At 44.4% G+C, this 26,584-nt stretch overlaps 1 protein-coding gene across 1 annotated transcript in view; it reads left to right on the top strand.

Moving 5' to 3' along the window:
- LOC124595590 overlaps positions 1 to 26,584 on the top strand; it is a 477,082-nt gene that overhangs the window by 67,402 nt on the left and 383,096 nt on the right. The window contains exon 2 of the mRNA XM_047134384.1: positions 9,466 to 9,646. Within this exon, the coding sequence (XP_046990340.1) occupies positions 9,564 to 9,646 (83 nt within the window). The 5' untranslated portion in view covers positions 9,466 to 9,563. The remainder of the gene's footprint in view (positions 1 to 9,465; positions 9,647 to 26,584) is intronic.

Raw genomic sequence — 26,584 nt, 5'->3', positions numbered from 1 at the left:
GAATGGTAGAGAGATAGTATGATTGTGGTTCGATGAACCCTCTGCCAAGCACTTAAATGTGAATTGCAGAGTAGTCATGTAGATGTAGAAACGGGACTTAGTCTCTGGCGCTGCGGGCCCGGCTCCCTAGTATTACACTGTGTTTTAACGTGCCCTGCAATGCCTTTGCGACGTGGATATCGTCGTCGCTGGCGGCGCAGTGTTCCTGTCTATAAGTCATTGAGGGCAATAGATATTGACTTGGCTGGACAATTTAATAAGCAACAGCTCTTGGGTGGTCCGAATGTATTTCGTGGACTACGAATGCAATTCACCTGTGATGTGTCTGCTGTGTTTGGAGACAGTACATGGCTGACCTTGGCTGTAGTATGGAGCAACCATGCTGACTACAGTGGCCTTGAATCATTCCCTGATGCAAACGTCTTGGCTTGGAATACATGGAGTATAATTGAGAGTACAGGTCTACTCGCTAAAGTTCCCTATGGCACTTTGGTGCCAGACAATCCAAAAATGGGCATGTCAACAAACTGAAACGACCCACACGTTCTTTGACGAGGTATTATTTTCCGATGAGTCTACATTCACAAAACTTGGTAGCGTTGACCGGCGTAACATGGAGCGTAGACAATCCCCACTGGTTACGACAAGCTGACCATCAACATAATTAGTCGGTTAACGTATGGTGTGGCATCATGGGCAACAAACTCATTGGTCCGTATTTTTTAGACGACACGCTGAATGGACGCAAATATCGAACTATTTTGGAGCAGGAACTACCGGTACTGTTGCAGGATGTTGCCCAGGACGTTCGATAACTTACGTAGTTTCAGCACGACGGTTGCCCAGCACATTACGCAATTGAAGCACGGGAGGTATTAGACCGTGTTTACACTGTTCGGTGGATCGGGAGAGGTGGTCCTATTAATTAGCCCACAAGGTCGCCGGATTTGACATTGTCGGATTTCTTTCTGTGGGGATAATTAAAAGCAAGTACCAGCAAGTGCCAACAGGCCGTGATGAAATGGTCGACCGCATCAGAAACGCCTGTGCTGATATTCCCGCAAACATGCTTTTGTCTTGTGTACGGTCATTTGAAAAGCTGACCACTAAGTGTATTAAGTTGGCGACACTACGTTTGAACACTTACTCTAATTGGAAAAGCAGAGTAGCGTTCGCATCGAGCCACGGCCACAGTGGCACGTCGAGTGGTCCCTTGTTCAATATATCGTAGGAATGCAACGTTGCGAATGGGTTTTCCAATCAGGAGTTAAGAAATACTGGCGTCTCATACCCTGACAGCTTGGATGTTAGGTCCCACGTGCCATTGGATATTCAAGGGCGATTGAGTAGCATGTCTTAAATTACGATTGTGTACTCATTTATATTCCTCCGATGACAGCACCATCTGTGCGAAACGAAGAAAACGCTTCAGACAAAACATATGTAGATTTTGCTGTAGTATCGTAATCTGCTATAAAAATACGGGGGTTCCCATTGAAGATTGCCCTCTGCCCTCCCTCGTACGGGTTGTAGTCGGGGGTGCGGTTGGGAGTGGGGGGGCTGAGTGTGCCATCATTGAATGTCCCGGTCCGCGACAAAGTAAATGGATAATTGGAACTTTGTTTGATCCGATGTGAGGTTTTAGAGATATTTCAATGGATTCAGTTAAAATGAACACCCTGTGGATGCCACTTGAGAGCTACCACCCTACACACGGCCACCAGACGGCGACCGAAGCGCCAGCAGAGACTTCTTTTCAGTGTTCACCACATGCCAGAAAGCAAGACCAACTGTATCCTAGCGCCGAGTTTTGTACTTAGGACGGTGCGCAGTCCCTAAACAGGCAGTTCGCTCCAAGTTGCTTCCTGACCCAGGTGCCGGATGTTTATGCATTTCTTCAAGCAGGAACTCACTTTAGAGCAGCTGCAACGATGACACAAAACTTCGCGTTAGCGTTTTTGCAAGTAGACTTGTATGACTTCTGGACTTTGTTTTCATCTGGATACACTGCACTTGGCTGTGTTGTCGTCATACTGGAACCTTAATATTGGGCTGTCTTTTTGGGACAATAATTTGAGCTCAAATCTCAACATTTTAGCTTGGGACTGTCGTGCCAGGATTTGAACTTTTTAGCGTAGTTCTTCGTGCAATTACTAGTTAGTAACATTTTTCGACAGGGTTTGCTTCGTTCTATAGACCTTCTGCCTACAGATATTTTTTATACTAATTCTTTCTTGTCACAAGCTTCACCGAATTTAGTTTTGAACTGCGATGTTGCTAGTCCCGTCTGGATTCTAATTCTGGCAGCTTATGCGAAGACTTCAATTCTGAAACTTTGTTTGATTGCTTGAAATACCACCGGTCTTCTGCTGCAGTACTTTTATCCCATATTTTCTCGTAACAGTTTCAGACTGCTGCACATTTAAATGTTAAAAAGTCATTCAAACCCTATTTGTATGGGTCATGTCCAATAGCCATTAACAAATTTGTTAAAGAAATTTGTGAAGGCATGCCATTATGTCAATTCAATTGCAGTTTACACGATAGTGTTCTTGTGATAGTATACGTTATACAATTACGCATTTATTTACTAGCGACCGTGGTGGCCACTCAGATCAGCAGCCGCAACACGATCTACCCAGGAACGCTGTAACGTCTCATTCACTTGACGTCTCACACAATTGCGGAAATGTAGACGGACGCAATCTTGTTGAAAGATGAAATCTCTGATACCTGTTTCAGGTTGTGGCGTGAGCCACAGTTGCAGCATACAGAGAGAGGTGATATCTTTGAAAGTTCTCTCAGGGAAGGAAAAGGCCCATAGACGGCACAGAACACGTTAACTTTCCATAAATTCCGGATATGGTCGACAGTTGCAAATGCATTCTGTGTTCCCCAAATGCATGTGTTATGTCGGTTGTCTTTCGCTCAAAGATGAAAAGAGATTTCATCATTGAAGACTAAGTTTCTTGTGAGGTCGTCATTTTCAGGACGGTTCTGCATATCAATGCAGAACTGCAGCTGGTGCAATTTTTCGTCAAAGTTTACGGCTTGACGAAAATGCAGTTCATACGGCTTAACTCTTACCACCTACGAGCAATTTTCCACACACTTTCTTGAGAAATGTTCAATTATGAATTAGCAAGATCACCCATCTTACAAGATCCACTGTCTTTTCTGATACGTCCCGTCGGCCGCAGACGTTTTGCTTCGCACCATCCTTCTCGAATTCCTTGTCGCAATTAACGATGCTATTGTAAACTGGTTGTCTCTTGTGAAACTTACAACGGAAATCTCTTTGCGCCTCCACTACCGATTCGCAACGTGCAAATTCTACCACGCAAATTGTATCCTTTGCCTAATTCGCCACCATTTTCAGCAATTACGGTCCGAGGCTCCTCTGTTGGTGCTTTCCCAAACCAACTTGCTGACAACACTCTCAAATAATAGTTTGAGAGCTTGTCTTTCGCTGATTCTGTCGTTTGTTACGTTCTGTTTAGCCATTTACCTATACCTGACTCGATGAAAATTTTATCGCTAGTCTACCGTGTGCAAGGCTCTTCGTCTATGCACGACCATTGCAACCTACAGCCAGATGAATTTTAAGCCCCCCCCCCCTCCCCCCTCCCCCGCCTCTTTGCCCCGGCTACTTCCCCACCATCAGCATACTTCAGTTCTAAAAGCAAGTAGCAGCAACAGTTGTGAATTTATGAATTTTCATCTAGACTATGTCACACAATACGAGCCTAACGTGATTTCTTCACGACAACGTAACACCGTCTTTTAATAGATTCAGCATTTTTCTGTAGCACCACATTTATAAAGCTTCCTCCTCTTGTATCTGTTGTTTACCGTTCACGTTCAGCTTCAGTACAAGGCAACATTCCAGACGAATATTTTTAGAAGGGAGTTCCTAATATTTAAATTTACTTTACATATCAAAATATTCCTGGTTTTCAGAAAATCTCTTCTTGTTATTGCAAGTCTGTATTTTATATCCTATTACTTCTGGCATCGTCGGTTATTTGGCTTACCAAACTGCGACACTCATCCACCGCTCTCATTTCTTAGTCTACTTCACTCAGCATCGCCTCAACTTTAATCTCCACTAGAAATTTCAGACGCTGTCTTAGCAGCATTAAATTCATCACTAAGTTTCGACAGAGAACTTTGGCAACTGTTCTGAGACACAGGAAATGTTAGTGCCAGACCAATGCAGCTTCTGTCAAGAGTAGTAACTACATAATATGGCGCATATATAGTATTAACTTCTTAGCAGTACGACAATCCACGCAGGAGCCTGTAAGGTAATCGTTCACAAAACGAGCAACGTTCCAAATACCAGATTGGTTACGATATGTGGTACCGATACCAGTAGCAATTAAATAAGAAATATAGATCATAACAGCACCGAAAGATAGTGATTCGTTTTTTTTTTTCAGCTATGTTAAGCTTTTCTTTGATCAGTAAACAAGCAGAAAAACAGAAATTTTCCTCTGTTTGTACGAACAATCTTGAGTAAACCAAAATGAACAATGCTCCTTCAAAGCACAAAAAAGGTGAATGTATCCTGGGCAGACTTAGGGATGTAAAATAAGAGAACTGCCTTCTCAACTTATCTCGCAGCTGCTAAGACATTTAAATCAAAACATCTTATATTCCCCCTTTTTTTTTTTACTGTTAGCACCCATGTCACGTAATATAGTGCATCCACCCAATGATCTGGATTTTGGGCACAGGATCAGGGACTTTTGCCTATAAATTCCGAGATGCAGGTGGGCCAAAACCTTCCAGATACGACAGCTCACTGTGCTGAGGAATTTAGGTTAACCCGTAAAAAAAGGGGTGATTATGTCAAAAAACACTGAGCTGCCAAACAAGTCGAAAAGCTTCTTCCCTTCTTTTATATCCATCAATATGACTAAATTTTTGTGCTGTGTTAGGGGCATTTTTCAGACTGGTTCCTGAGTTTTTATGTACCATAATTTTGACACTGGACTGCCATAGTTTGTAACCGATGTAGATTTTCATTTTGCTTCCATAATTTTGACATTAGTCCGCCATAGCTTGGCAGACGATGAAGATTTTTCGTGACTCAGGCGACGAATGATCCGATATAGGATTTGTATTGTCTTTCGAACCATGTTTCTTTTATCGTGGCAATGGATAAAGCTTTCTCAAAACAATACGACGACCATGAATTACATATGTCTGTCGTCTTACAAAATGTGAACCGATGCGCACAAGTTTAAAGTATACAAGTGACGCGCTTCAAAAAGCTCCCAGAAAAGCGTGTTTTTTGCACTTAAAATCCAACCGAAATAAGATATTTTTCATACGATAGAACTCCTTAGTTCAAGGGCCGATACGGCGGTGGGCCAAATTTTAACTATCAGTCTCGCTTCAGACCGGAGTTATTTAAGGGTGACTGTTTTTACACGTAAAATCCGAACGGTGCACATACAAATGAATTTCAGCCCAATTAAAATATTTTGCAAAAGTAATTAATCGATTCGCAGAATTTGCCTGGGCGCTCGTTCAAATTCGTCATTCGAACCTTGCTTGATATACTCTAACATAGCTACAGTAAGACATATGTTCGAATGGCTATACAAATGGCCGCTTTGCTGGGCTACACAAAAAACATTCTACCCCAAGTTCCTAGGTCAAATAGAAACGGCGCACCAAGGCATCCAAAACCACGATTTTGCGCGTGGCCTTTTCGTACATACACTGAGGGAAAAAATCATAGCAATACCAAAAGATAATTAATGAAGGTTAATGAAATGTCGGGAATACATTTGTGTAGGCAACACATATAAGTGATTAACAATGCAAGATCGGAGGTTAATGTGAGCGCATGATAAGCCATTGCAAATATGAAATGTTGGTACATTAATAACCAGTGTAACCTTTAGACTGTAAATACATCTACATTCTACATCTACATCTACATTGATACTCCGCAAGCCACTCAACGGTGTGTGGCGGAGGGCACTTTACGTGCCACTGTCATTAACTCCCTTTCCTGTTCCAGTCGCGTTTGGTTCGCGGGAAGAACGACTGTCTGAAAGCCTCCGTGCGCGCTCTAATCTCTCTAATTTTACATTCGTGATCTCCTCGGGAGGTATAAGTTGGGGGAAGCAATATATTCGATACCTCATCCAGAAACGCACCCACTCGAAACCTGGCGAGCAAGCTACACCGCGATGCAGAGCGCCTCTCTTGCAGAGTCTGCCACTTGAGTTTGCTAAACATCTCCGTAACGCTATCACGGTTACCAAATAACCCTGTGACGAAACCCGCCGCTCTTCTTTGGATCTTCTCTATCTCCTCCGTCAGACCGATCTGGTACGGATCCCACACTGATGAGCAATACTCAAGTATAGGTCGAACGAGTGTTTTGTAAGCCACCTCCTTTGTTGATGGACTACATTTTCTAAGCACTCTCCCAATGAATCTCAACCTGGTACCCGCCTTGCCAACAATTAATTTTATATTATCATTCCACTTCAAATCGATCCGCACGCATACTCCCAGATATTTTACAGAAGTAACTGCTACCAGTGTTTGTTCCGCTATCATATAATCATACAATAAAGGATCCTTCTTTCTATACACAGACGTGGATGCATTGTGTTTTACAGGTGCCGGGTGTGAGCTTGTGGAATGGAGTTCCATGACTGCTGCACTTGGCCAGTCAATACATGGACGGTTAATGTTGTTTGTGGATGAAGCTGGAGTTGTCGTCCGCTGATGTCCCATATGTGATTTAGTCGAGACAGATCTGGTGATGGAACAGGCCAAGGCAACATACTGACACTCTGTGGAGCGTGTCGGGTTACAACAGTGGTATGTGGGCGAGCGTTATCCTGCTGGAAGACACTCTGTGGAATGCTGGTCAAAAATGGCAGCACAACAAGTCGAATCATCAGACTGACGCACAAATTTGCATTCAGGGTGCGTGGGATAACCACGAGAGTGTTCCTGCTGTCACACAAAATCACACTCCAGACTGTAACTCCAGGTATAGGACCAGTGTGTGTACAGCCTACAGACAGGTTTGGTGCAGATCCGCAACTGGCGTCTCCAGTGGCGGACATCACTGTCACCAAGACTGAACCAGCATTCATAAAAAAACACGACAGACTTCCATCCTGGCCTCCAGTGAACTGTCGCTTGACACCACTAAAGTCGGAAATGGTGGTAGTTTGGGGTCAGTGGAACGCTCGTCTGGCTCGGAGCTGGCCTTGAAGTAACCGATTTGCTACAGTTCGTTGTCTCAGTACGGTGCCAGCTGCTGCTGCTGCTGCTCAGATTGCTGCGATAGACGCAGTACGATGCGCCTGAGCCATACGCCGAACAAGATGGTCTTTCCTCTCGGCTGTGCGACGTTGCCATCCGGAACGCGTTGTGTTTTTTTTTTTTTTTTTTTTTTTTTTTTTTTGCGACCGTACATTCTCGTGACCACCGCTGCCAGCAGTCACGTACATTGGCTACATTCCTGTCAAATTTTCTGCAGTATCACAGAGGGAACACCCAGCTTCTGATAGCTCTATTACACGGCATCGTTCAAATTCAGTGAGGTGTTGATAATGGCGTCTTTGTCGCCTTAAAGAAATTCTTTACTGACATCAACTCACCACATCCAGTCTCAAAGGTAACAAACCCTCACGACTGTTACAGCGTTATAAATGACCTAGTAGATAGTGTCGGAAGTTCCATGCGGCTTTTCGTGGATGATGCTGTAGTATACACAGAAGTTGCAGCGTTAGAAAATTGCAGCGAAATGCAGGAAGATCTGCAGCGGATAGGCACTTGATGCAGGGAGTGGCAACTGAACCTTAACATAGACAAAAGTAATGTATTGCGAATACATAGAAAGAAGGATCCTTTATTGTATAATTGTATGATAGCGGAACAAACACTGGTAGCAGTTACTTCTGTACAATATCTGGGAGTATGCGTACGGGGCGATTTGAAGTGCAATGGTCCTATAAAATTAATTGTTGGTAAGGCGGGTGCCAGGTTGAGATTCATTGGGAGAGTCCTTAGAAAATGTAGTGCATCAGCAAAGGAGGTGGCTTACAAAACACTCGTTCGACCTATACTTGAGTATTTCTCATCAGTGTAAGATCCGTACCAGGTCGGGTTGACAGAGGAGATAGAGAAGATCCAAAGAAGAGCGGCGCGTCGTTTCGTCACAGGGTTATTTGGTAAGCGTGATAGCGTTGCGGAGATGTTTAGCAAAATCAAGTGGCAGACTCTGCAAGAGAGGCGCTCTGCATCGCGGTGTAGCTTGCTGTCCAGGTTTCGGGAGGGTGCGTTTCTGGATGAGGTATCGAATTTATTGCTTCCCCCTACTTATACCTCCCGAGGAGATCACGAATGTAAAATTAGAGAGATTCGAGCGCGCACGGAGGCTTTCCGGCAGTCTTTCTTCCCGCGAGTCATACGCTACTGGAACAGGAAAAGGAGGTGATGACAGTGGCACGTAAAGTGCCCTCCGTCACACACCGTTGGGTGGCTTGCGGAGTATAAATGTAGACAGAATGTAGATGTAGATGTATTCAAAATAAACCTGATTTGCATTCTCATAATGGGGCTATTAGTGCCACTCTAATGCACTGGCGCGAAATTTGAAGAGACATTATCTTTCAGATGCAGAAAGAAGCCTGCCAACTCTTGTTTATGTCGCACAACAACTCCTTGGCGTTGCGATTTTTTCCCGTCGGTGTATTGGTTACAGAGCTTTCGCGTAAGCAATAAAAGACACCACTCAGTTATGGGCCTTGATGTACTTTTCATGCTGTTCGTGCGTGCAGTTTTTACACGTAAAATCATTTGTGTAGAGAAAACGTATGTCTACTTGAACCCTGAATATCCCTAGGTGTATGTTAGGAAGCCGATTTGCTTGTTGGACGAGTGTGGTTCCAGCTTACGAGGAAGTTCACAAAGCAGTGAGTAAATGACTTCTTGGCTGTTTGTGTAATGGAGTGCAAGTTATCTTCATGTCCTTCTCCTCCTCTTCAAGAGAATACGTTTTTTAAGGGCTCACTACGTTTGGTGAGGTACAAAGTTGTGGTGCTGGGTAGTCTCGCCCTTTTCTGGCCATGAGTCATAAGAAAAATCAAATGATTTTACAGCGACTTATACCTTAGATTCCTACACCTTTGATAAGTCAGATAGGCTCAAGGCTCTTGAAAACTAAAGTCGTATTACTGAGGTCTTCCTTCCCATACACTTAGTCCAAGTGCATTTGAATACTTGAAACACTTCCGAAGGTAGTTGGTACACATGTAATGTTCTCCCGTTTCTGGCGTAAGTGGATGCCCTTTCTGAAGCCACAGTCTTCGAGGTTACCTGAGTGAAAGTAGTAATGTGTCCATCTATTTGTTAACCATGTAAACTTGGTTATGTGTGTTATCGTATTTTAATTTGTGTCTGTGTATCGTTTTTCCAAAGGTGGAGATTGAGGACGAGCGCGGTTTTTGGCTAAACGTGGTGGAAAACCACCTAGGAGCACACCCACGCCGCCCGGTGCACCAGACCAACGGTCGTAAATGCGCTGCACGGATTCCATCCGGGTCTGCAACACCTCCCTGTCTCGCACGCTAGTGCGCAGCGCTTTACGGCACACGAGCAGGTCAGTGATTACGTGATTGTTATTACTCATATATACTGTTAAAATCTGACACCTTCCTAACAGACGGCACACGGTATGTAGTTTTTACAACAGTGCTTGCGTTTCCTGTCAGTTACATAGACGTTGCATTAATTCTCATCAAATCAGAAAAGGAATCTTATTGTTTTTGCATGCCATTCTATTCTTCTGACATCGATACTCTTAATGTTTCTTACGATACTATGAAATAATCAGAGACAGATAATAGAACTACTAACGAAAATATCGATATTTACTCCTATCGGTCCCTGTGCAGAACTCTCAGCTCCTTCGAGGGCTGCAGTTTCCCAAGGTATACGGGCCGCGGACTAAATGGTCTGTACGTCCGAGTGAACGGTACAAAATGTGAATGCCGCCTCACTAGGACCTCCCGTCGGGTAGACCGCTCGCCGGGTGCAAGTCTTTCGATTTGACTCCACTTGGGCGACTTGCGCGTCGATGGGGATGAAATGATGATTATTAGGACAACACAACAACCCGTCCCTGAGCGGAGGAAATACCCGACCCAGCCGGGAATCGAACCCGGGCCCTTTGGATTGACATTCTATCGCGCTGACCACTTTTTTTTTACATCTCATTTTGTTCGTTTACTTTCGTTGCATATGCTGGGGGCGGACGTCGTAAGACATCCGTTTAAGTTAGTCATTGATCCATGAACTCAGTTTTTTTATTACAGAGGGCTGTTAACCCTCTGACCGAACACGCTGACCTACCGTGCCGGCTGACCACTCAGCTACCGGGGGAGGACAGAGTGAACGGTGATTGAATGGAACAAGATGCTCATCAGAGGAGAATGCAGCTTAATTTCACAAAATGATTCTTATCTGGTGGGAAAGTGATGTCCTGTACAATCAGAGGAATGTCGTAGGAAGAGATCAGTTTAGTGAATACGGGGCCCTTGTAGAATACACGTTAGATGGACGAACAAAACTTGGAGTCTTCTTCGGTGATAGGAGGAACAGTATTAACCCATAGGCGTACAGGGAGTCTATTGGAACCGCATGTGTGATTTTTGAAGGGTTAATTTCTTCGTCATCTTCACGAGCGAGAATTCTCACCTGCAACACCCACCGCTGTACTGGCTACCAAAGTCTGAGGATCTGAATCCTATGTACAACGTTTGTGATGCGTTGGGGGAGACGAAGTGCAGCCGCTATCAGGACTCTTCCAGGCCTGGGCAGAGATCTCTCCAGAAATGATACTGGTGCCCTTTGAGCATCTCATAGGACCTCTGTAAATGTTTTGTTGTTGAGGAAAAATGGCTCTGAGCACTATGGGACTTAACATCTGTGGTCATCAGTCCCCTAGAACTTAGAACTACTTAAACCTAACTAACCTAAGGACATCACACACATCCATGCCCGAGGCAGGATTCGAACCTGTGACCGTAGCAGTCGCGCGGTTCCGGACTGAGCGCCTGAACCGCTAGACCATGTCGAGGAAAAGATTTTATATAATTTACACAGTCTTTACCTTGTTTTGTAATTTTTTCGATACCCCGTTCAGCTCACATTATCTTACTCATAGATTATACTTATTGGAGAATTCGAGGAGTTTGACATTGCATCAGTCCTTATAGGGCGATCTAAAGATTATATTATTCTTGAAGAATAAGTTCGTCAACAACACCAGTAATACTTTTATTACTATTACCGGTTTCGAAAGCTCCGATGATGACAGCATGAATCTATCTAAATCAGTAACTGTAATAATAAGAATTACTAGCGATTTTGGCAAACTTGATTCTTCATAAACAATGTATTATTTACATGATTGCTCCTTTGAAACTGCGATATAGGAATCGAATATGTAATTTGACGAGCATCGCCCTGAGAAAATTGCTCTACACTGAGGTGACAAAGCCGACCGCCGTGGCCGAGCGGTTCTCGGCGCTTCAATCCGGAACAGCGCTGCTCTTACGGCCGCAGGTTCGAATCCTGCCTCGGCCATGGACGTGTCTGATGTCCTTAGGTTAGTTAGGTTTAAGTAGTTCTAAGTTCTAGTGGACTGATGACCTCAGATGTTAAGTCCCATAGTGCTCAGGGCCATTTTATTTTTGAAGTGACAAAAGTCATGGAATGCCTCCTAATATCGTGTAGGTCATCCTTTTTCCCGGCGTGGTGCAGTAACTAGCCGTGGCATGGACTCATCGAGTCGTTGGAAGTCCCCTGCAGAAATATTAAGCTATGTTGCCTCAATAGCCGTCCATAATTGCGAAAGTTTTGCCGGTGCAGTATTTTATGCACCATCTGACCTCTCGGTTATGTTCCATAAATGTTCGACGGGTGGTCAAAACATTCGCTAGAATTGTCCAGAATGTTCTTCAAACCAACTGCGAACAATTGTGGCCATCTAACAGAGCGTATTGTCATCCAAAAAAAGTCCATTATTGTTTTAGTATATGAAGTCCATGAATGGCTGCAAATGGTTTGGAAGTAGCCGAACATAACCACTTCCAGTCAATGATCAGTTGTGTTGGACGAGAGGATCCAGCTAATTCGATGTAAACACAGCCCACACCATTATGTAGCTCTGGTAAGCTTGCGCAATGCCTTGTTGATAACTTGGGTCCGTGTCTTCGTGGGTCTTTGGCACTCTCGACAACTACCAACAACTGTTACCAACTGAAATCGGGACTTATCTGATTAGGCACGGTTTTCCAGTCCTCTAGGGTCCAACCAATATGGTGACGAGCCCAGGAGAGACGCTGCAGGCGATGTCGTGCTGTAGGCAAAGGTACTCACGTCGGTCGTCTGCTGATATAGCCCCCTGACGCCAATTTTCACGGCTCCATCCTAACGGATACGATCGCCGTACGTCCCACATTTATTTCTGTGGTTATTTTACGCAGTGTTGCTTGTCCTTTAGATCTGACAGCTCTGTGCAAACGCCGCTGCCCTCGGTCAAGTGAAGACCGTCGGCTGCTACGTTGTCGATAGTGAGAAGTAATGCCTCAAATTTGATATTCCCGGCACACTGACACTGTGGACGTCGGAATATTGAATTTCCTAGCGATTTCCGAAATGGAATGTCCCATGCGTCTGGCTCCAACTATCACACTGCGTTCAGTCTGTTATTTCCCGTCGTAGGGCCGTAATCACGACGGAAACCTATTCAAGTGAATCACCTGTGTACAGATGACAGCTCCGCCAATGCACTGCCCTTTTATACGTCGTGTGCGCGATCTACCGCCATCTGTATACACTCCTGGAAATTGAAATAAGAACACCGTGAATTCATTGTCCCAGGAAGGGGAAACTTTATTGACACATTCCTGGGGTCAGATACATCACATGATCACACTGACAGAACCACAGGCACATAGACACAGGCAACAGAGCATGCACAATGTCGGCGCTAGTACAGTATATATCCACCTTTCGCAGCAATGCAGGCTGCTATTCTCCCATGGAGACGATCGTAGAGATGCTGGATGTAGTCCTGTGGAACGGCTTGCCATGCCATTTCCACCTGGCGCCTCAGTTGGACCAACGTTCGTGCTGGACGTGCAGACCGAGTGAGACGACGCTTCATCCAGTCCCAAACATGATCAATGGGGGACAGATCCGGAGATCTTGCTGGCCAGGGTAGTTGACTTACACCTTCTAGAGCACGTTGGGTGGCACGGGATACATGCGGACGTGCATTGTCCTGTTGGAACAGCAAGTTCCCTTGCCGGTCTAGGAATGGTAGAACGATGGGTTCGATGACGGTTTGGATGTACCGTGCACTATTCAGTGTCCCCTCGACGATCACCAGTGGTGTACGGCCAGTGTAGGAGATCGCTCCCCACACCATGATGCCGGGTGTTGGCCCTGTGTGCCTCGGTCGTATGCAGTCCTGATTGTGGCGCTCACCTGCACGGCGCCAAACACGCATACGACCATCATTGGCACCAAGGCAGAAGCGACTCTCATCGCTGAAGACGACACGTCTCCATTCGTCCCTCCATTCACGCCTGTCGCGACACCACTGGAGGCGTGCTGCACGATGTTGGGGCGTGAGCGGAAGACGGCCTAACGGTGTGCGGGACCGTAGCCCAGCTTCATGGAGACGGTTGCGAATGGTCCTCGCCGATACCCCAGGAACAACAGTGTCCCTAATTTGCTGGGAAGTGGCGGTGCGGTCCCCTACGGCACTGCGTAGGATCCTACGGTCTTGGCGTGCATCCGTGCGTCGCTGCGGTCCGGTCCCAGGTCGACGGGCACGTGCACCTTCCGCCGACCACTGGCGACAACATCGATGTACTGTGGAGACCTCACGCCCCACGTGTTGAGCAATTCGGCGGCACGTCCACCCGGCCTCCCGCATGCCCACTATACGCCCTCGCTCAAAGTCCGTCAACTGCACATACGGTTCACGTCCACGCTGTCGCGGCATGCTACCAGTGTTAAAGACTGCGATGGAGCTCCGTATGCCACGGAAAACTGGCTGACACTGACGGCGGCGGTGCACAAATGCTGCGCAGCTAGCGCCATTCGACGGCCAACACCGCGGTTCCTGGTTTGTCCGCTGTGCCGTGCGTGTGATCATTGCTTGTACAGCCCTCTCGCAGTGTCCGGAGCAAGTATGGTGGGTCTGACACACCGGTGTCAATGTGTTCTTTTTTCCATTTCCAGGAGTGTATGTGCATATCGCTATCCCATGACTTTTGTCACCTCGAGGCATGAAGAGTTACCATGTAAAAAGGAAATGATCAACAACGAACATAGAATGTTTTACGATCACCTGCAGCGCTGCAACTACCACCAATAACAATAACAACCTCCGCGTCAGCAACTCTAAAACCACCACACAAATTCGTACGGCAGGTACCACGGTGAGACGATGAATGGAAGGCGGCGCTAAGATATTAGGGAAGTAGCCCGCTACTCATCCGTAACCTATAAACACAGCAGAAGCCTGCCGCCGCAACGAAGCAAATGTAGCAGCTAGCTTGTTCTGGCAGCCAGTGCTAGTCACTGTGACGAACTCTAAACCCGGAAAGCAGCTGCGTCCGGTGGAACTGGCCGTATCATGCTGTGATCTCTGGCACACACTGACAGAGGGCGTCAGCGAGTGACAACTGCCGCAGCGCTGCGCCGGTCTCAGATACACACACACGTGGCGACCACGTGGGGCCAGCCGTCTGATAACCTCCAGTACTGCTACAACGAGCTGAGGTTGCGCGGCATTTTGTCACAAATCTGCACAGTTAAAAACACAACCATGCACATTAAAAAAATGCATGATGTATGTCAGCAGTTTTGCAAAAACATACAATGTCTGATGGGAAACCGCAATCACTGGTTATACAATGTTAATTATAATCCGTCTTTATTGTAAAAATCTCTATTCACATGACCGGTTTCGGTCTAGAGGAACCGGTCACGTGAATAAACATTTTTGCAATCAAGACGGATTATAATTAACATTGTATGTTAATAAGATTGTATATCAGTGTTGTACAACTCAGGCAGAGCTTTAAGTTATGGTATGTAATCACATTTTGGATCCTGAAGCTGCTGCTCTTTTCCGTGTTTGCATATAGGGTTGGAGAGAAATTCTGCCTTATGCAACACAATTTGATTAGTTTTGATTTGCCCAAACACGTCTCAGCACTTTTTGTGCTATTCTCAGTATTTTTTCCATTTATATATTTTTTCTCGCATAACTCTGTCAGTTATGTATGTCGATACTTCATATTTGCCTCGCATTACACAACTTGCTTTGTTTCCTTTCATGCTGTGGCATTGGTTGACAATTTTTCTATAATGGTCTTTGGCTGCTACACAACCATACATTTTATCAACAAACCACAAGATTTCTGCCACCGTTTCAGATGTTGTTACAGCTATAATCAAATAAATGCAAATGGTTTTCTCGCATCACGTTACCTGTTCTCTAATAAACCACATAGTAGATTTTTATCAGGTAGCCTATTTGATACTTTGTACGTATATTTACATTTCATCAATATGTACGTACTACAACGAAGTTCTACAATTGCTTCGTGTGTGTCACTTTATACATCAGGAACAATCTAAGATATAGTGGTTATTTAAATACGAAATGCCTTCTAACAGAAGTGTCTAATTGCTAATAACCGGAGTATAACGTTGCTCGTCGGTAATAAGTGTTCTGCTTTTAAATTTCCTCCTCTGTTCTCATTAGAAGCAAGTGAAAAGCGTCAACTGGCGTGTGTGCCATGTTTAGGAATGCCAGTAGTGCTATGGAAGACTGGTGCTGCAATCCAATGTGCAGTATTTACCAGCTTGGTAAATTTTATTGGTCAAATGTTTCAATGGAATGAAAACAAGAGTTACTAAAAAATACACGATGGATTTTTGACCGAAATTTCATAGCTGAACAACGAGAGGGAAATGACAACTAGGATATGAAATAGACCAGCGCGAGGTCTGGCTTGGCAAACAAAAAAATTTATTTGCTTGAAATTAATCAATGTAATTATAAAACTTAGTTGGTAATTTGGTGGGGAAAATTGAAAATTTTACGAAAAGTTGCTGCCAGTTATGTAAATTAAACGTCAACAAGTTCATCTCTTCAAGGACTCGCTTTTATGTGCATAAAATGTTGCGTTGTTGTAATTTTTATTTGTTAAAAATATTTTGGAACAAAAAATTGAAAGAAAACGATCAAATGATTTGTGAAATGGTTTGTCAAAAAGTAAGAAATAAAACAGAATAGGGAAATATTTGACGTATCTTTGAATGATGCTCGCAATCGTATTCGGCAAACGAGGTGCCGACTGAGAATTTAAATTTCACTTTTTAGCTTAGAATTACATATTTTTAAAGAGTACTAGGGGATACTTGTCTGGTGGGTGACAAAATTCGTGAGATACCTCCTAATATCGTGTTGGACCCTCTTTTACCCCGTGTAGTGCAGCAACTCGACTGTGGCATGTATTCCGTACGTCGTTGTTTGGGATCATGAAGTCCATGAATGGCTGGAAGTGGTCTCCTGGTAGCTCTGTTGGACCAGAGGACCCAGCCTACACCATTATGGAGCCACCAACAGCTTTCAAGGAACCTTGTTGACCTTGGGTTCGTCGGGTCTGCGCCAAACTCTAACCCTACCATCAGCTCTCACCAACCGAAATCGGCACTCATCTGACCAGGCCACGGTTTTCCAGTCGTCTAGGGTATACAGAAATGTTGCCTGCCCAGGAGAGGCGCTGCTGGCAATTTGGCGACAGGTAGTGCCTGAAAGTTGGTAATCTCGGTACACTCTTGACACTGTGGATCGCGGAAAATTGAATTCCCTAACAGTTTACGAATTGTAATGTCCCACACGTCTAGCTCCCATTACCGTTCAAAGTCTTAATTTACGTCGTGCGGCCATAGACACGTCGGAAACCTTCTCACATGAATCACCTAGCACAAATAACTGCTCCGACAGTGCACCACCCTTCTATACCTCGTGTACGCGAGACTACCGCCATCTGTATAAGTGCATATCGCTATTCCATTACTTTTGTTATCTCAGTGTATAAACCATGCAGTGTCATTCGATGTACGTGCTATGGAATATGATTCATAGGTGCGTTAAATGCTTGCTACAACGTATTTTGTTTCTTACTTTTAGACACATCATTTTGCAAAACGTTTGACCGTTTGTTTAGAAATTATTCTTATTTTTGTTTTAACTTTGTGGCTGGACCCTTGCTGTTGCAACAGTAGTTAGGTAAGCCACGGAAGGGAAGTCATCTGGGTCATACGTCTACGAACCGTATATACTTTGCTCTGTGTGCCATGGTATTTTAACTGTGTACCGTATTTTCTGAGGCGGAAATTGTGAGCCATTCCAGCAACTGCCGAACAACTTTTATCTGAAGCTCCTATCCAGTGGGGATTTGATCAGTGAATATTGTCGCGGAAGACACAGCAAAAGTGTGGCTTCTTGATTTGAAGACATTTTTCATGAAAGATGCGCAGTGACCTTTAAATTTAAAAGCAACTCTAGGAAAAAATATATTTATGCCACATGTGCAAGTTGATGTACTTTAATGTCATAAGTTATTTACACACTACCGAGATCCTGAAGCAATTCTTAGTGTAACTTTTACAGTCTTACCCTCCGAGACTAAGGGAATTATTGCTACTAATCAAAACAACATTCCTCATTTAGCGAGGTGTGTGTGAAATCTTATGGGACTTGACTGCTAAGGTCATCAGTCCCTAAACTTACACACTACTTAACCTAAATTATCCTAAGGACAAACACACACACCCATTCTCGAGGGAGGGCTCGAGCCTCCGCCGAGACCAGCCACACAGTCCATGACTATTTAGCCAAGTGCATGGTACCATGTTGTGGAGCAGTATGCAGTGCTGAAAGCGCCGCCTAAATCGTGTGTGTTCTCTTTGATGGTGTCTGTGCCTTCCGAGTCGTTTCCCCTGAAGGAAAGGGACGGAACAGAAGGTTAGGGGTTGACGTACTGTCGGCAACGAGGTCATTGCGGATCAAGTATGGATACGAACTGTCATACTATGAAAACGGAAACTGGCAGTGGCATATCTGACGCTGTATTTGTCTAACGTGATTTAGTAAAACCAAGGAAAATCTAAATCTGGGTGATCGGACGTTGACTTTATCAAATGGTTCAAATGGCTCTGAGCACTATGGGACTTAACATCTATGGTCATAAGTCCCCTAGAACTTAGAACTACTTAAACCTAACTAACCTAAGGACATCACACAACACCCAGTCATCACGATGCAGAGAAAATCCCTGACCCCGACGGGAATCGAACCCGGGAACCCGGGCGCGGGAAGCGAGAACGCTACCGCACGACCACGAGCTGCGGACCGTTGATTTTATCCATCGTCCTCCAGAATCCAAGTCCAGCATTTTACCTATGCACCAGCTCGCCTGCTGATCGCGGCAGTAAATCAAACGTTTACTGCATGGGGATTAACACTCCACATGAAAAGCATCGAAATCCAATAAGAAAAAGTGACTGGCAGCAGTGCTTGATATTTCATAACGTAAGTAAGTGCCACTTTAGGTAACACACCAACAAACAATGTTTTATGTATTTTTATTTACAGTAATAAGTGTTTCGAGCTTTCGCCCATCTTCAGCTAGTGTAATGCATATTTAAATCTTCACTTAGCACGTCACTAAAAACATCTACTGCAATTTGGATGCTGCAGCTGTCCTGTGCAAAATAACAATTTTGTTTATCTAGTACACTTCGCGATTTGTGTGTTTACAGTGCAGGGAGAATTTTTCCACCGAGTACAAACTCTAGGGACTGATCGATGAGAGGATACGGAACAAAAAATGTCTAAAGAACTTATGTCCGGAAATGCTTGGTTTCCATGTTAGAGATCACTTATTCAGTCATACACTGTTACAGAGACTGCAGTCTAATATGTGCTGTACCATGCAGCCACAGTTAGAGTATGTGATGAAAATGGTTTCCAATTGCCTCAACGCATGCGTGTACGCGCCGTAGCGTGTTCTGTCTCACACGTTCGCATCGGCCAGGCTGCATCTCGACAGTGTCAAATGCAGCGTGAATACTCTGCTCCAGTGTCTCCACATGTGGAATGGGCTCTGCATGCACGATACTATTGACATGGCCCTATAAACAGAAATCACACGGGATGAGATCCGGTGAACGAGCAGGCCATGTAACTGGACCCCCTCGTCCGTTCCATGTTCGGGGAAGACACGACTGAGAGGCGTCCGGATGTTAACGGCGATGTTCGCTGGAGCACCATCATGTAGCAGCCACATACCCCTTCGAAACATCAATGGCACTTCTTCCACCAGGCGATATAAAGTCACCAGCAAGAATCGCCGATAGTTTCGCACTGTTAGGAGACGTGGAAGGAAGACTGGTTCCAAAATACGTTCACCAATCGTCGTGGCCCACACATTCCGGTTGCACCGATGCTGATGATTCGCTGTCACGATACCATGGGAGTTATGTGTACCATCCCACAGATGACTGTTCTGAAAGTTTAAGATACTACTCCGCGTAAAGGTGGCCCCATCTGTGAATAGACTGTATGACACAAATCCCAGAATCTTGGTTGCCTAGTGAAGAAACCAGTGACAAAACTGCTCCCGATGTGGAAAGTCTGTTCTTAGTAAGCCCTGTACACTCTGTGATAATGGTAGCATCAAGTTGTCATAGAGACTGTCCCACACTCTCGTCTGGCTTCCCTGTACTGGCGGGCCAACTGCCTGGTACTGTCACGGCAGTCCCCTTCCACAGTGTTGATCACATTTTCCTCCAAGTCTGGTGTCCGAGCGTTTCAGGTACGTCCTGCATGATTTCCTGCTTCCTGAAACGACAAAGTCTCAGACAAACGATGAAACACTGGTGCAAACATTGAATGCTGTGGTTTTCTTCGGCGGGGATAGGACACTTGATACAACCTTGTTGACCGCCGCCTCTTGCCATTTTCCTTTCCGTAAGTGAACACCACGTTGGCAAGCTCTCGATTCAAATACGGAACCATTGTGTACAACGCTGTACCACATCCAATACAAAGTGAGTCAGCAAGAGAAGTGAATCGGACACAACATTACCAATTACTACGGGAAGAGAGAGCACTAGGACACGTCGTATGAGGAACAGTACCACCCTGTAGGAGGAAACCATGCATATTGTACTGTAAATGTGGTTGCATGGTACAGCGCATATTAGACCGCAGTTCCTGTAACAAAGTATGGTTGAATAAATGATCTCTGACGTGGTAACCATTCATTTCCGGAGTTCATTAGACTTTTTTGTCCCGTATCCTCTCATCCCGGAGTTTGTACACGGTGGAAAAAAATCATCCTGTATATTAGTAGTTTGATGCACATTCTATTCTGCTTGGTGGTGCTTCCATTTCCCGGATAAATGAGCGTTGTTTAAATCAGAAAAAATTATGTTAACAGTGAAAATCAAGTTCCCAAACCAGTGGTAATGTCGTTTCGGTGTATATAGTTGACGTATTAATTGAAACTTCTGAATGATTAAAAATTGTAATTGCTCTGCCTGTAGTGTATAGAAACAGTTTAGTGTACTTTAAAGTCTTTTCTGTAATGGCTTTAGCAATTGCTATGCATGGTTATTCACCAAATGCAGTGTTGACCGGTTAACTAAACTATGTCAAATATTACAAAAATAACGAAGTACATTTTACACAAAAGGCTTAATATTACACACTTTACGCACAGTTAATAAATCTGACGTATTGGAGTGACATTTAGAATGAATAAAGGCAGAATAACTGACTTATATGATGCAGACCGACTGTATACTCTGGATGGTCCCACACTGGATATGAAAACAGAAATATCTGCATGGTCTTTTGTTCATATGATTTTTGCGAAGTAAGAAAATAGATCAGTCGGCAACATGGCGGACACTGCGCTGTTTTTGGGGCATCACAGAAATTGCTTATGCGACGCTTCAAAACGTGGAAATTAGGTTGGTTGGTTGGTTTTGGGGAAGGAGACCAGACAGCGAGGTCATCGGTCTCATCGGAGTACGGGAGGATGGGGAAGGAAGTCGGCCGTGCCCTTTCAAAGGAACCATCCCGGCATTTGCCTGGAGCGATTTAGGGAAATCACGGAAAACCTAAATCGGGATGGCCGGAAGCGGGATTGAACCGTCGTCCTCCCGAATGCAAGTGGAAATTAGGAGCAACAACAACCAGAATAGAAAGTATGTGCACCTAACGAGTTATTCATTGTAAACGAGCTACTCGCTAAGTACATAATCAAAATTGTTTTATTGCACAGGACAGCTGCAGTATCCAAATTGCAATCATATTTTTAACGATGTGCTAACTGAAGGTTTGAATATGTAACACCCACAGTAGTTTAATGAACAAAGTAAGAGCATATGGACTATCAGACCAATTATGTGATTGGATTGAAGAGTTCCTAGGTAACAGAACGCAGCATGTCGAGAGAAGTTCAAAATGGTTCAAATGGCTCTGAGCACTATGGGACTTAACTCCTGAGGTCATCAGTCCCCTAGAACTTGGAACTACTTAAACCTAACTAACCTAAGGACATCACACACATCCATGCCCGAGGCAGGATTCGAACCTGCGACCGTAGCGGTCACGCGGTTCCAGACTGAAGTGACTAGAACCGCACGACCACACCGGCCGGCTCGAGAGAAGTCTTCCGAAGTAAGTGGCATTTCAGGTGTGCCGCAGGGGAGCGTCGTAGAACCGTTGCTATTCACAATATTTATAAATGACCTTGTGGATGAGATCGGAAGTTCACTGAGACTTTTTCGGATGATGCTGTGGTATATCGAGAGGTTGTAACAATGGAAAATTGTACTGAAATGCAGGAGGATCTGCAGTGAATTGACGCATGGTGCAGGGAACGGCAATTGAATCTCAATGTAGACAAGTGTAATGTGCTGCGAATACATAGAAATAAAGATCCCTTATCATTTAGCTATAATATAGCAGGTCAGCAACTGGAAGCAGTTAATTCCATAAATTATCTGGGAGTACTCATTAGGAGTGATTTAAAACGGAATGATCATATAAAATTAATCGTCGGTAAAGCAGATGCCAGACTGAGATTCATTGGAAGAATCCTAAGGAAATGCAATCCGAAAACAAAGGAAGTAGGTTACTGTACGCTTGTTCGCCCACTGCTTGAGTACTGCTCAGCAGTGTGGGATCCGTTCCAGATAGGGTTGATAGAAGAGATAGAGAAGATCCAACGGAGAGCAGCGCGCTTCGTTACAGGATCATTTAGTAATCGCGAAAGTGTTACCGAGATGATAGATAAACTCCAGTGCAAGACTCTGCAAGGGAGACGCTCAGTAGCTCGGTACGGGCTTTTGTTGAAGTTTCGAGAACATACCTTCACCGAGAAGTCAAGCAGTATACTGCTCCCTCCTACGTATATCTCGCGACGAGACCATGAGGATAAAATCAGAGAGATTAGAGCCCACACAGAGGCATACCGACAATCCTCCTTTCGACGAACAATACGAGACTGGAATAGAAGGGATAACCGATAGAGGTACTCAAGGTACCATCCACCACATACCGTCAGGTGGCTTGCGGAGTATGGATGTAGATGTAGATGTAGACTGGAATAGAAGGGAGAACCGATAGAGGTACTCAAGAAACCCCCCGCCACACACCGTCAGGTGCATTTCTGAGTATGGATGTAGATGTAGATGTAGATCACCCCAGCTGATGAAAGCCCGAGTCGTATTGGTATAATTCAAATATAAGAAATTTGGCTGGTTCCTGGATTTCTTAAAGTAATATAAGTAATATAATCCACATCCGTGGAATTCAACAACCAGTAAGAATGGATAAATTAATGTAAGTAGATACATTTTATTTTCTTGAGTAAAAATTCACAGAGACTTGTCGATACCTTGACATGTGGTCTAATGTCAGACGCAAACAGTTTTGTTACATGGTAAATCCACGGATTTACTTTTGTCCTTAAGCCGCAGTGTCGCAACCTCGACCCAAGTTTTCTTCTCAGGGCCAATCTGTACAGACGACCTGCGTGTCAGCACGAAACGGCTTTCCTCCGCGCTGCACTGACCGCGTGCTTAACTAACTCTATCCAAGAAAACAAAACTCACTATGCTTCCGCGCCACTGATACGTCACAGCAATTTCTGTTCTCACATACTTCACGTCAGTCTTTACGTCTACCTTCATCCCGCAGCAAACGTTTTCTACGCCAGGCAACAATCAATAGGCGAATGAAATGCCACCGAAGTTAACACACTAAACCTGTGTCTGAAGAGCGGCGTTGATTCGCCCTTCAACCATTCTGAATTATATTTCATATACACATCCGAGCTCCGCAAGTACAGAACACTTCTGGTACCAATATCGTTTGCCCATTCCCCGTTCCATTCGTGAATGGTGCACGGGAAGATCGATCGTTGATAAGCCATGGACTCAGCTCGAATCTATCCAATTTACCTTCATGGCTTTTTCGTGAGATATACGTAGGAGGAAGCAACGTACATGTTGACTCTCCCACGAACGTCAGCTCTCAGAATTTTATCAGTAAACCGCACCTCAATGCACAATGCCTGTCTTATAGCCAGAACAGTTGGATGAGCATTTCCGCTTCGCGTTCACGGTTGCTAAACTTGTAACGTAGCCAACTGTTTCTCTTCCTATCTGGGTGAGTGTCACACACTGATGAACACAAGAGTCAATCGAAAGAGAGTTTTGAAAGCCATCACTCTCGTGTGTGGACTTCTCTTACTTAGGTTTCTTAAAATGAACCTCAGTCTGCATCTACATTATCCGCGATTAATTTAATGTGGTCGAGCCATTTAAAAATAGCTCCGCCTACATACTCCCAGATACTTAATTAATGTGACTGCATCTTGTGGTTATTGTGAAATCGTGTGAGAGTACATTAATTTCACGGTGCGTCAAATTAATATTCTTTAAGACAAAACCTAGTTTCACAAAGAACCTAGCATCCATCAGACGTTGGTCTATCGAATGTTCATATGATTTTGAAACGCTTCCCTGTTGGTTTTTGAACACATTCTAAGTTCATATCTGAACGAATAGTAAGTTGATTTTTGAATGCGTGCACAATGTACTTGTTATCTCCATCAGGGGAATCCCCGTCGCATCTAGGAATAAAAAACTTTCCAGCCGACAAAAGGGGACGAGGCTGTAAGTGCTGAGCCGAATAGACCCGAATGGCTGAATGCCATTCACTGTTTGTTTATGTGGCTGATTGGGTGTGCAAATGATAAGCGTTGTTATAATTACTAGAGAAATCCGCAGATTCAGGCTACCAGAGTGGAAAGGTACGACAAAACAGGAATAACAGGCAAGAAAGACACGTATTATCTTCTCGGTATATCCAAGAAAATGAGCCGGCCGGAGTGGCCGAGCGGTTCTAGGCGCTACAGTCTGGTACCGCGCGACCGCTACGATCGCAGGTTGATATTTGTGCTTCGTGAATTACATTCTGTCGTGTTACTCGTATAAATGAAGTAGATACAAATGACCATTTGTGCCAAAACAGCCTTGCTTAATCTGCGCGTGTTACAAATGCTGCAATACTAGAAAAGCCTATTTCGTTTTCATCTAGCAGACAGTGAGAAAATAGACGTAATCAAATCAAGAACCCACACCACACTTTCAGTATTAGATATCGATGTTTTGATTTTTCACTTAGCAAAACGTTTGACGAACTATGATGAGATAATAGATTCCTGTGCAGAAAGGAAAGTGCGCCGTGTAAAGCTGTAGCAAGATTAAAGAGAAAAAAATGCTGGGACCTAATGTTTGAAGAAATATTTATTCTCTTGATTGTGTCTCGTCTTTACTGCTTTTATGTTTCCTTTATTTAATTTTATGTCACGCAAAAGAGAAAGTTATTAGCTAATAGGCAAGAAAGAGTGCTAATTTTCTGAAGAAATCTCATTCTCCCGGTCACTATTGTGAGTTTTTTTCCTTAAGGGGTTGGGGGTGGGTGGGGTAGGATGTCAAACCGGCCGACTGGGAGCAGGAGAGCCACGCTGGACATTTTAATTTCCACTGACCTGAAAATAGGTTTGATGGCTTCCATTACAAAATATACACGTCTGAATTCCGCAGAGCGAAATACAGTCACGTGCGACAGAAGAATGCTATGTGAAGAGGCGTGGCACTGCACTTAGGCACACTTATACATATGACCTGGGTGACAATCTGAGCAGTTCTCTTAGGTTGTTCGCAGATGATGCTGTAATTTAACGTCTAGTAAGGTCATCCGAAGACCAGTGTCAGTTGCAAAGCGATTTAGAAAAGATTGCTGTATGGTGTGGCAGGTGGCAGTTGACGCTAAATAACGAAAAGTGTGAGGTGATCCACATGAGTTCCAAAAGAAATCCTTTGGAATTCGATTACTCGATAAACAGTACAATTCCCAAGGCTGTCAATTCAACTAAGTAACTGGGTGTTAAAATTACGAACAACTTCAGTTGGAGAGACCACATAGACAATATTGTGGGGAAGGCGAGCCAAAGGTTGCGTTTCATTGGCAGGACACTAAAGTGACAGCTTACACTACACTCGTTCGTCCTCTGTTAGAATATTGCTGCGCTATGTGGGATCCTTACCAGGTGGGATTGACGGAGGACATCGAAAGGGTGCAAAAAAGGGCAGCTCGTTTTGTATTATCACGTAACAGGGGAGAGAGTGTGGCAGATATGATACGCGAGTTGGGATGGAAGTCATTAAAGCAAAGACGTTTTTCGTCGTGGCGAGATCTATTTACGAAATTTCAGTCATCAACTTTCTCTTCCGAATGCGAAAATATTTTGTTGAGCCCAACCTACATAGGTAGGAATGACCATCAAAATAAAGTAAGAGAAATCAGAGCTCGAACAGAAAGGTTTAGGTGTTCGTTTTTCCCGTGCGCTGTTCGGGAGTGGAATGGTAGAGAGATAGTATGATTGTGGTTCGATGAACCCTCTGCCAAGCACTTAAATGTGAACTTCAGAGTAGTCATGTAGATATTGATGTAGATGTAGACTTACGACCAAATAACATTTCTTCGAACATGTACGTTTTATATATCAAACTTTTCAAAGATGTGAGCTATAAAATGCACGTATTTTTGAAAAATGGATTTTTTAAAATTTTTGACGTCCTATCTCAAACGCTCGAGGGGGAGAGGGGGCGCCACAATCAAGTTTTTGTCGGCCGGAGTGGCCGTGCGGTTCTAGGCGCTATAGGCTGGGACCGAGCGACCGCTACGGTCGCAGGTTCGAATCCTGCCTCGGGCATGGATGTGTGTGATGTCCTTAGGTTAGTTAGGATTAATTACTTCTAAGTTCTAGGAGACTGATGACCTTAGAAGTTAAGTCGCATAGTACTCAGAGCCATTTGAACCATTTTGAACCAATCAAGTTTTTACTCCGGTTCG

This window comes from Schistocerca americana, chromosome 2 (assembly GCF_021461395.2).
Source record: "Schistocerca americana isolate TAMUIC-IGC-003095 chromosome 2, iqSchAmer2.1, whole genome shotgun sequence".
Classification (NCBI taxonomy): domain Eukaryota; kingdom Metazoa; phylum Arthropoda; class Insecta; order Orthoptera; family Acrididae; genus Schistocerca; species Schistocerca americana.
This window is presented reverse-complemented; position numbering and strand designations above follow the sequence as displayed.